This window comes from Trifolium pratense, linkage group LG7, assembly GCF_020283565.1.
Source record: "Trifolium pratense cultivar HEN17-A07 linkage group LG7, ARS_RC_1.1, whole genome shotgun sequence".
Lineage (NCBI taxonomy): Eukaryota > Viridiplantae > Streptophyta > Magnoliopsida > Fabales > Fabaceae > Trifolium > Trifolium pratense.
Genome location: NC_060065.1, coordinates 7,635,342 through 7,647,394, shown reverse-complemented (window position 1 = coordinate 7,647,394; position 12,053 = coordinate 7,635,342). Strand labels below are relative to the sequence as shown.

At 33.7% G+C, this 12,053-nt stretch overlaps 3 protein-coding genes across 3 annotated transcripts; 2 read left to right on the top strand and 1 right to left on the bottom strand.

Moving 5' to 3' along the window:
• Positions 1-803: 803 nt before the first annotated feature.
• LOC123894294 (adenine phosphoribosyltransferase 1-like) lies at positions 804-4,597 on the top strand. The gene is made up of 7 exons (XM_045944252.1): positions 804-1,071; positions 1,151-1,264; positions 1,421-1,531; positions 2,316-2,408; positions 2,615-2,764; positions 3,352-3,410; positions 4,316-4,597. The coding sequence occupies exons 1-7, from the start codon at positions 894-896 to the stop codon at positions 4,373-4,375; spliced, it is 765 nt and encodes a 254-aa protein (XP_045800208.1). The 5' UTR covers positions 804-893; the 3' UTR covers positions 4,376-4,597.
• A 1,021-nt stretch (positions 4,598-5,618) lies between these two features.
• Positions 5,619-7,471, bottom strand: LOC123894293 (F-box/kelch-repeat protein At3g23880-like). The gene is made up of 2 exons (XM_045944251.1): positions 7,170-7,471; positions 5,619-7,009 (listed from the first exon to the last, which is right to left on the bottom strand). The coding sequence occupies exon 2, from the start codon at positions 6,962-6,964 to the stop codon at positions 5,828-5,830; it is 1,137 nt and encodes a 378-aa protein (XP_045800207.1). The 5' UTR covers positions 6,965-7,009; positions 7,170-7,471; the 3' UTR covers positions 5,619-5,827.
• A 1,124-nt stretch (positions 7,472-8,595) lies between these two features.
• Positions 8,596-9,998, top strand: LOC123895772 (transcription factor RSL3-like). The gene is made up of 5 exons (XM_045946261.1): positions 8,596-9,003; positions 9,218-9,472; positions 9,593-9,658; positions 9,738-9,803; positions 9,900-9,998. Exons 1-5 carry the CDS (start codon positions 8,596-8,598, stop codon positions 9,996-9,998), a joined length of 894 nt encoding a protein of 297 aa, XP_045802217.1.
• Positions 9,999-12,053: the final 2,055 nt, after the last annotated feature.

Sequence of the window (12,053 nt, the reverse complement as noted above, 5' to 3'; positions counted from 1 at the left end):
GAGGCTTTCGGGAATGTCATTCGATCCCATGCTAACCATCGTTGGTATAAATTTATTTACTAGATAATGGAATATATATTATATGTATAGTAGCAATATATAAAAAAAAATTCACACCAAAGTGGGGGCATAGGCCCACATACTAGTCTTCTTAAGTCCGCCCCTGCATATAATAAAGAGATACTCCCTCCGTCCCAAAATATAAGTAAAAAGTGGTCAACTAAAGTGGATGTATTTGGACTAAATTTTTAATCAAATACATCAACTTTTGTTGACTATTTTTTGCTTATATTTTGGGACGGAGGGAGTACTTCTTTTTGGTGTGAATTTTTTTTATTTTCAACTTTACCCTCTCATACATGGGTGATTGATTCGATGAATTGATAACCGTATGCATAACCATTTTTTAGTGTGGATATTTACACTATATATAAATAGGATACATGAGTTTTGGTATGACTTTTCATAATACCAACAATACTCTTGATTTTTTTAAGTAGCAACAAAAATCTTTTATTAATAAACTCACCATAACATAAGACACATCTTTTTCTTTAGTAGCAAAAATCTTTTATTAACAAACTGAGATAACATAAGACATGTTTTTTTTTTTTTTTACATAAGTTAGACACAGGCAGGCGCGTTTCGCGCTTGCCTGACCCACTAATATTTATAATTTTAATACATTCAAAGATTAAAGGATGAGTTATCCTTTCAAAAAATAAGATGGTAGTTATCCTATGAGCTTAACTCAGTTAGTAGGACATTATATTATATATAGAAGATGCCGTAATTCGAACATTGACAAAAATGAATAAAATGGTAGTTTCCCAATTAATTTTTTTGGGGTGAAATACATTAGGAAAGTGATGCAATAATCTGAGGCATGAGAAATGCAATCAAGTAGTAAGTTTTTGTTGTGTTCCTCCAATTCCAATCCGTTATTTGGGTCACCCTCAGCCGTCACTGCCACTCTTCTTCCCTCTTGTCTTAGATTCCCACCACTCTCCCTAACCATCATCGCTAATTCATCCTCGATTCGCTTCAAACCCCTCCGCTCCACTGCTTCATGTAATCTCTCTCTCTCTCTCTCTCTCTCTCTCTCTCTCCGCAATTCATCGAACCTCATTGTTTTCTGTTTATTGTACAGCGAGTGACTCTCCGCAATTTACAGAAATGGCATCAAAGGATTCTAAAGATCAAGACCCGCGTATTGCCAGAATTTCATCTGCCATCCGTATCATCCCCGATTTTCCCAAGCCAGGTTAGTTAATACTCTCTCTCTCTCTCTCTCTCTTTCTCTCTCTCTCTCTCTCTCTCTCTCTCTCTCTCTCTTTTTCCCGATCCATAGATTATTTTTTTTTTTGGCTGTATAGTATTTTATAGGGTTCTTCGCTTCTTTTTTTTTCTTCAATGTTAGGGATTATGTTTCAAGACATAACCACTCTGCTTCTCGATACAAAGGCTTTCAAAGACACCATTGACTTGTTTGTTGAGAGGTACAGAGATCAAAACATTTCTGTCGTCGCAGGTATTATTCACGATTTCATGTTTCTGTTTGCTTAATATTTTCATAGCTTGTATGTAATGTACAATTTTGGTTCTGTTTATGTTTTTACTATTGCTTTAAACCCTTTTACATCAGGGGAAGGGAAATTGGAGTTCATGTATCTTGGGTAAGAGTGGAAATTTATTTAAAACAAGACTCAAATTAAACTATATGTACAGAGTGATTTGAGTACAAGGTGAATTAGAGTATTAGACCTAAGTATTATGTTGAATTTGTTCTAACAAGAATTACATTGAATTACATTGAGTAATTCGTTTAGTTCTATGACGTAGTTCCATACGAGCTGCCAAACTGGGATTTTTTTTATCAATTTATCCTAACATCAGAAGATGGTAGAAGAAAAATCATCAACAATCGAGTCATTATACCAGAGTATAGAAATGAGGGAGGGTCGAAGGGAACAAAGGGGATTGTGACTGGAAATGTAGTATTGAGAAAGGAAGACGTTAGAGGGAGGAAAACAAGTTTCTGTGAATCAATGACAAAATTATATTATTCAATGAGATGTTTAGTTGTTTACTCGTGAGGTTTATATATACAACAGAAAGTACATTTTTTACTAACAATAACTGTATTAACATATTTTGATTACATTCTGTTATAGCTTAGCAGTAACTTAACTACTCTATTCTCTGATAGATTAGAATTGTAGATGCTTCATATTCTTTTAGTTTTGCTGTTTTTGAATCTTCTCAACTTAAGTTACTAATTTGTGTCTGATGGTTTTATTTGTGACATAATGTAGGCGTTGAAGCAAGAGGCTTTATTTTTGGCCCACCCATTGCGCTGGCGATTGGAGCAAAATTTGTACCAATGAGGAAACCCAAAAAATTGCCAGGTATATGTTTTGCACAATCGTCTTTTGTATTTATTTATATAACATCTTCAGAACATCCTGCATAGCAGATGATTATGGTTTGAGGTCTTTGAACCTCCGTGCTTCATATGGTATTCTAATTCCAAGTTCGTTACTAAACTATGCTAATGTTGATAACTCTTGATCTTTGTTTTTTCTTAATGGTGGTGTTTCAATTCTCTTTTCAGGAGAGGTTATCTCAGAAGAGTACTCTTTGGAGTATGGAACTGACAAAATAGAAATGCACGTAGGGGCTGTACAACCTGGTGAAAGAGCCTTGGTCATAGATGATCTTATTGCCACTGGTGGAACCTTATGTGCTGCAATTAAACTTCTAGGTAAACTGGTCAATACAAATGCTTAATTGACAAAAAATATCCATTAACTTATATGTAGGGGAGGTTTATTCTTATTTTTAATAACTATGCATGAGTCAGTATGACCTAGGTACCCATGTCCTTTTGTTTAGTTCTACATGATGGGTCTATCTCATGTAAGATAAGTGCTGTGAGCACCGGGCAGGGTTTTTTGCTGTATCTTATATTGGAAGATGATTTGCAGTTTTGTTTGCGGATTAAAAAGTCTTTTGAATTCGTGAAGATATCAAATATGGGCTTAGGTCTTCAGTTGTAATAAATAACAAAAACATCATCCTATCACAGTTCATAGATTTCATGATATTCTTTCCTATTTTTATTGGTTTATACATTCAGACAAATAATGCATGTATTATGTTCCTTTACTGCGGAGACAATTGGATGCCTCACTTCTAGCTATTAAACTAATAGTATCATTTGATCTACCACTATAATTGTATTTTCAAGCAAGTGTTTTATGGGGAAGCACATTTTATACTATGTTTAATGCTTAACTTCAACATTTTGATGCATTCTCAGTTGTTCTATTTATTTTCTCTTTATTGCAGAACGTGTTGGGGTGAATGTTGTTGAGTGCGCTTGTGTGATTGAATTACCAGAGTTAAAGGTACATTCCTCACATATCTATCATTCTTTTGGGTAGTTGTTTGGTTCAATTTATTTATATCTTACAGCATGATACTTTTTTAGCTTTTAATTTAGTATTTTTGTGTCAAAGAAAGTAATTTGGTATTTTTAAAAAATTAAATGACCACCAGAAGTCTGGAATCTGGATGATTGTTATCTCTGTAAGTCACAGATTGCATTTCAGAAACTCAAGTAGCATGAGCAGAACTAAAGAACGATGGTGGTAAAAATTGAATTATATCTTCAAATTTTGTTTTTTCATCTAAAAAGTTCTTGCCTGGACACAGTCTACCGGGTACCATTTTCTAATTCAATACCACCTAACAAGATTTTTCCAGACCTGCTAGATTTAATCAGTTTAGTTCCTAAGCCGAATATGCATCATGTCTAACCAAGAATGTCTCATTAGTCCCTTACGTTCCTTGATTCTGGGTTGGGAAAAGGCAACACAGACAAAATTTGTTTGGACTTTGGAGTCCAACACTCATCAGTAGTGGGATTAATTGATGCACTCCATTCTTGATCAATAATGTTTGATTTAAAAATAGTCCAAGTGCAAATCACCACCACATGAACTCCTCTCTACTTTCATGATTTGTTTGAGTTTTTTACCATTGAAGTGCTGCTCGCTCTTATTATTTTGATAACGTGTGTCTAGAACCTGTTGTATTCACGTATTCTGGACTTTACTGAAGCATGTAACTAGGATGGATTGTAACTAGTAACTATAGTTATCTTGGCTTTTGACTAATTTGAAAAGTGTTAGTAAAAAATAGCTTCCCAAGTACATTAAATGAATACTTCGAATATCAAATCTTGCTCGTTGTGATTGAAAATTCATTGTTATAACTTATAAACTGTTCTCTTGCTTTTGGCTTATTTCAGGGGAGAGAAAAGCTGGGCGGCAAGTCTTTGTTCATCTTAGTTGAAGGAGAAGGAGCCTGATGTTTGTTGTTGTGATTGGTTCTAGTTATTTGACCATTTGAGCTGGCTCTCGTTAGGAGCATTATTGATGACTTTAGATGGGATTTACTGCAGAAAGCTCGAGTGTTTGTGAGCTCAGTTCACATTAAGGGCTATTTTTAAAATAAAATATTGTGTTTGTCAGGCTCGAGCAGTATGTAACATTATCCTATTTTAATATTGAAGACTTGTTTATTTGTTTGCCATTTGGTAGCGAAAGATCCTAACTTATGGGTTTACTTGAATGATGAGGTGTAATGAGCATGTCACATGAATGGTATATATATATATATATATATATATGCTATGGCAAGACTTGTGGACTATATTTAAAGCTTGCTTCTTGCCTTCTTTCCTAACCGAATGTGTTGTTGGCATCGCTCCATCCCTCACGGTAAAACCATACCGCGACTATATCCCTCTTAGGGGTTGAGACTTGAGAATGTCTTGGAACTAACAGGTTTCATGTTTATTATGAGTGGTTTATGCATTATGTTGCTGAAGTGATTGTTCCAAATGCATTAGGAAGCTACAGCAGCCATGAATATTTTGTAGTGAAATGGATCCCAAAGTAATAAATTATGGGCTAGTTGACGTGTTATTGTACCTTTGCATGCATTATATTATTAAGCACTCCTTAGTAAGATTAAGACCAAACAAAACTTAACACCTGAAATACATTATCTGTATAAGCTAAGGAGAGGACCTGAGAATGATTGAAGGAAACAGCTAGGGGTATCCTTGTTCATTGGTTGTCATGTCGGTCTTAGGATTACTTAAAGAATGATAGTTAGACTAATAATCCCCACGATGTGACCGCCCATGGATCAATTTAATCTTGTTTATTTCCATTTCACACATGATTTTCTCTCCTTATCTCTACATTGTTAATCTCAATTCTCAACTATAGTCATTTCCCAGTTATGTGTTATTATTAAATGAACTTGGACCTCGAATTGTCCTTTTCATGATACATAGTTTTAGTTACAAATTTGACTCTGAGGTGTCTAGAATAACAGTGCTTTTCTACATTATCGTCGCAACAAATTTGGCTCCCCTATGACTTGTTTTCTTCAAGTGCAGGGAATGAACAAGAGAATGAAAAAAAAAAAAAACTAAAACAGAAAAATACAAAGGAAAGCTAAAAAGGAGAAACGAACCAGTAACTAACTAAGTAGGTAGATAATTAAAATTAACCATATAAACAAACTATAAAACAACTTGATTAGGATAATAACAAACTAATTAAGTACATTTAACAACTCATGTTGCATACTGGCTCATGCCACAAATGCATGTTACCCTACATATGCAATAACCCAAGAGTACATAATACAATATAATTATAAATATCAAGAAAATGGTGAGAGAGAATATTTCACAAGCTCATTCTTCTTGTTTGTATCATCTTCTTAAGCTTGTATTATCATCTTCTTAAGCTTGTTCATTCGCATCAGGGAGTGAAAGTAGAGACTCTGAATACAGAGCCACTTCGGATATAGATGCATTGTTACAATAGGAGCGATGCTCTAGCAACTGCCCTTTGTTGTTATACTTCACCAATCCAGTAACACCATCGGTTTCAATAATATCACCACTTTTCGTAGAGCATAAAGGAGAAAAGTATTGAGTGGGAATGTCGTCAATAGAAAGAACAAGAGTCTTTGCCCAAGATGAATTCACTTTGTATTCTTTCATCACCCATATTTCAACCGTATCATTCTCATAATAATCTATAGCCCATAAACTTAGAAATTCTCCATATACCCATAAACCACAATTGGTAGGTTCATGGTCAAAATCATCTGGAAATTGCAAATCTAAAAGTTTTCTTTCCATTAAATCAAAGCCAACAATAACATTCCTTGATATATCATGACGAAAAGCCATCCAATAAATAGCCCCATTGAAGAGACACCCAACTCTAGGATCATCACACGCATTCATATAAGGGAAGTGAGTACTAGTAGTACACTCAATTTCTTTCCATGTATTAGCTCTCAATGAGAAAAATTCTAAGTGTGATAAAAATGTAGCTGAGTTTGGATCATCACACATTGAAACCACTAAGTAATCATCTTTTGAATGGTCATAACCAAATCCAAAGAAATAATTTGCATCCAAATTGGAACCAAAAGGAGGCAAAGGTATTTGTTTGTGAACTCCGGTGGACGGATTCCATAGGTAGATGTTTGAAGAACAACACAAAACTATAAACCCTCTACACGAACCTTTAATTTCAAGATCAGAATAAGATCTAGGAAGCAAAAAGTTAAGGTTCGGTGAAGTAAAAGCACTATCATCGTTAAGGGATGCTTCTAAATCTATGGATCGAATTTCAGGAGTCGATGTTATGAATAAAATTCTATCAGTGTGTGCGGTGGTAAGTTCAAAATGTGTTTTTGCAAAGCGAGGGTCAGAGATAAGAGAGAACCATGACTTACAAATGCACTTGAAACGTATAAGAGACTTCACCGGCAACCTCAGTAGGATTTGGATTATCAATTCATGAGGCAGATACAAGATCTTCATCTCCATGCTGTTTCCTCCTTTAGCAATGTTATTTCTCATCGTTTTGGTCAACTTGATTTAGTTGGTAGGATGATTAAGACTCATCTGCAGTATTGTTTTCTACAAAGAGTCATGCAAATGAAGTATATATTTTATTTATTAACAATAGTTTTGGTTTTTCTCAAAGTTCAAGACCAATAAAATCATATATTATAATTATTAATACCTGCCACAGAATAAAATCATAACTTAATATCTGAAATACCTTAGTGTATGCTAACAGGGAAAACAGGGAAGGGCATCCTTGGTTGTCATGTCGGTCTTTGGATGATTTAAAGAATGTCAGACAAATCCCCACGATGTGGCCGCCCATGGACCAAATTAATCTTGTTTATTTCCATCCATTCCACACACGATTCTTTCTGTTTATCACTGCATTCACAGTTTCACACAACTCCTACGCCACGATGGATTGTGTAATGGTGAAAGCTCGGGACCTAGTGTTTTTCTCTCAAGATGTTAGGGTTCAGATTGGAATCAAATTTCTCATACTCCCTGTATTTTAAATTTGAACTGTCGAATCTCAAATCAACGGTTAGGATTGATTACGGCGTGAAACTGCGTCAATAGTCAACAATAAATCCGGATCGTTCAAATTCTTTTTGTGCCACTTTCGGTGTGTGTTGGACCGGTCTATACAAAGTCAAACTATACTTTAAATTGGCCTCTCGGGGAGCACCAAGAGCAATAACAAGAGTCATGAGGTGATCCCAAAATCATCCACATAAGACCAAGAGCAACACACAAGTGAGTTGTAAACCATATCTCTCGGATAATGCACATTAGGTTTATGAACCATCTCACTTATAAAGTACACAACTTCCACTTTTCTATTCAATGTGAGACTTAATTCACCTCACATTTGCCACAACAATCTCTTCGTCAAATGTGACTCATTCAATATTTCAATTCATCGTGCTCCCCTTAAGCGGAAGTTTTTTTTTTCATCCATACCCTTGCACTGTCGTTGCTAAGACACACTAGCTGACCACCGTTGCCAAGAAGATTTTCGACACAAGGAACCGGTCGAACACGTCGTCAAATCATCGACTCTGATACCACCGTTGATCATGAGGGGATTCTGAGAGATCATCCACATTCAGAACCCTTAAAGCGATTAGTACATCACGTCTTTAGCAAAAACTTTAAGACATTAGATATATGATCATCTGTTTTATATATCAAAATCAAACATTTAGTTCTTTCATATTCAATGCAGACTACCACTCACACTTAATGCAACAATTTCTGATTTCTAAAATATGAAAACACACATTAATTGAACTCAAATTACACGAGCTGTCTTTTTTATGATAGTTTTAGTTACAAATTTGACTCTGAGGTGTCTAGAATAACGGTATTTTTCTACATTATCATTTCCATCAAATTTGGCTCCCCTATGAGTTGTTGCTTGCCTCTTATTGGCCTTGAGTTTTAGTTACAGAATATTGGTACCTACCCATCACAATGATTACTACTAATTAAAATTGTTTTTGTTCTTTAGTCATTAGTCAATCCTCATGTTAAGTATAAATATCTTCTGTTTTGCATTTGCTTAACACAAGTAAGTAATTAAGTACCAACCATTTAGAATTAATAGCCCTTTTCCTCTTAGAAGATTTCTAAGTAAAATGAATCAAACACTTGAAGCTTTCCCTCATGGTGAATGGGAATGCTTTCAAAGAATGTTTGCAACTGAAGAACATGATGACTCACCACCACAATTACTTGATCAAACCTCACTTCTGCTAATGGAAGATCATGGCAACTTTGGAGTACAATCCATGTTTGATTCTCACAACAACTATAATTCACAAGAAACTAATCATAGCCACTATTTTGATTATTCTAATCATATGGTAGCTAATAATGGTGACATATCAGAGAATTTTGATCACAGTCAAGTCCAACCTATTGTCTTTCCCGCGAAGCCGTTGAAGGTGAAAAGGATGCTTGATGTGCCAGAATTTCAAGTGCATGCAGAAGATAAGAAAGACAAATGTGTGAATCCAACGAAAAAACCTCATGCTTCAAAAGATGTAAGTTTGTTTTGTCTATATTTATATCATATGATATTAACTCGATCAGTTAATTAATTTGACATTCTGATCTATGAGTTGTCAGCTCAACGGTAAGAGTCTGACCTTGTTACCTCAGGGAACGAAGTTCAAATCCCTACAAAGACTTTGTAAAATGACCACTAGTGTCACTTTAATTAATAATGATTTGACATTTTTTGGTTTCGAAATTCAGCTTCAAAGATGCGTGACGAACACAGAGTCCAAGAAGAGCAAAAAGGTTGATAGAAATGGGAACAAGGCAGAAGAAACAAATGCAAGTGTAGATGGACATAGCTCTAGTGGTTATACCTCAGAGGAGCATAACATGTATGAGGAAATCAGTGGAGGGGCTACTTCAGCATCTAAATCAACTATGGCTCTCAACTCAAATGGGAAAACAAGAGCTAATAGAGGATCAGCCACAGATCCTCAAAGCCTTTATGCAAGGGTAATTATAGTTTTTTTTTAGCATCAATGTCTTTTATAACTATTCCTTTTTTTAATCTTCATTGTGTGATAGCAAATAGCAATATATGTGATGTTTATTGTGTCTTTTTGAATATTACAGAAAAGAAGGGAGAAAATAAACGACAGACTAAGAATTCTACAGAATCTTGTACCAAATGGAACAAAGGTAATTTATTTCGGCATTTGAACTTTTTTTTATGTTTTCATTTTGGAGAAGAAAATTTCATATATGGATGGTCATGCAGGTTGATATAAGCACAATGCTTGAAGATGCAATCCATTATGTGAAATTTTTGCAGCTCCAAATCAAGGTACATACGTGAATCACGCGTTAGATAGGCGTTTAATCAAAGGTGAATGCAATCACAATAACATTTTTTTAATATGGATTTTTATCTATTTTGTAGCTTCTAAGTTCTGATGATATGTGGATGTATGCTCCAATTGCTTATAATGGACTTGACATTGGAGTCAATTTCAACCAGAAAATTTCTCCACCACCTTGAGCTCAAAATGAAACTTGTTTATGAATGATATTAGATTTAAGAACTCAACTCATTTACATATGTATAATCTATAGTCATTTGGAAATCCTTCCTATTATTATAGGATTTGCAAATTATATAGTTTCATATTTAATTATTTGTATAGGATTTGGGTTGCAAATTAAAATCTGTATCACATGTTGCATGAAACATTGTCAAGTATGCAGTTGTAGGACTTTTCTGTCAATAAATTAGCTTATCCCTCTGTAGACCATGCATGCTTGTATGAATGGGAATGAATTAATAATGACCAATGCAATCTCTAGAGAAGCTTTGATCAATACTATTGGACTAATAATTGTTATACTTATATGTTGTTAACATGTCATGCTCAGTATGTGAAGCTTTAGCGTAATAATTTTCAATAATAAGTGAGACATAAAACAAGTTTTAATACCATTATAATTACTTTGTCAAAAAAATACCATTATAATTACGATCCATCAACATACTACATGATATTTTGAGCACATTATTTGACCCAAAGTTTATTTGAAAAAACAATAAGTTTCCAAACAAACTTCATCATAGTATTTAGCCAATGAAGATTTTTGAATTCTGAACCAACTTCGAACAACAAAATTTTCCTATGATATGGAGTTGACCTCCGTATAAAATCTCTACAATAACTCCAGTGTGGATCGAAATGGTCTCGCGAAGCCGGTTCCAGATTCCAGGACAGCCAATCGAACACTCTCATAAAAAACAATCTTGACATGACCTATCTGAGATCAAGAGAGAAGGGAAGGTTCCCGAGCTTAGCCGAAAAAAATCCTGCCTGGAAGTAGCAAATTGTTATATCCATACGACTAATTTTAAAATATTTATGTGATTCGACAAAATACAAGACATTCGTTATTAAATATTTAGTGTAAAATTATTGTTGCATTTTCTTCTTTCTAAATAGCTTGGGCCCTGGTGACAATAATTCCACATTTTAAAGATGAATAAATGAGAGTATCAAGATTCGAATTCCGATCCTACAATAATTTGCAATGTTCATGTCAATTGAACTATATTCACTAAGAAGTTAAATCTTCTATTTTCTCAAATATGAATACGATGATATTCTATAAAAAAAATGATATCATATATATATAATATCTAAGAAAGATCGATACACATAAAATGTCAAATTTGAGATATTCTTGCATGGTCTCATGACCAAGGAATATCTATTTGGTCACATACTCAAAACACAATAAATTATATAATCATTTAAAAAAATAGGTATTATTTAATTATTATTTTTTCTACATTTATCTTTTTTGAGTGTGACCAAATAAATATTCCTTGGTCATGAGACCATGCAAGAATATCTCGTCAAATTTACTCATACTAGCACTACAAATTTTACTTGTTTTTAGCAATACTAGCACTACAATTGACACATCATTATTCTACTATTACAACCAAATTATCACTACAATTATGACTTTACTATTATTATATTTAAATTTATTTATATACATGACCTATGACTTATATACCTATAACCTATAACCTATAACCTATCACATATACAATAGTTAATTGATCTTATACTTGAATTGATGAGCTCAATTTGATTTTTTTCAACCGGTACAACAAAATAATATTAACATTTTTTCCTATAGGTGGTTGAAGAAGACAAATGTTACTTTATCTTCAAACTATCATAACTGGTGGTCTAGTCTTTTGCTATGTTTGAGCCTTGTATGATTTTTTCTGTTTATCTTTCTTAATTTTTTATAAATTTTGATAGTCTATCTCGACACATCTTGTACTGAAAAGACTGTTTTTGTTAAATATAATTTTGGCTCGTTAAAAAAAACATTTTTGAAAAATAATGTAGATACAATTTTTTATTTTGGTCAAATAATTAAAAAAAATGTTTTTTTTTTGAAAAATAATGTTTTTTAAAAAATATCTTTATAACGGGAGAAGTTATTATACATAAGTGTAATCCTTATGCATGGTACATAAGTCAATAACATCCATTAGATTGAGCATCCACATGTAATAATCCTAGCCAAT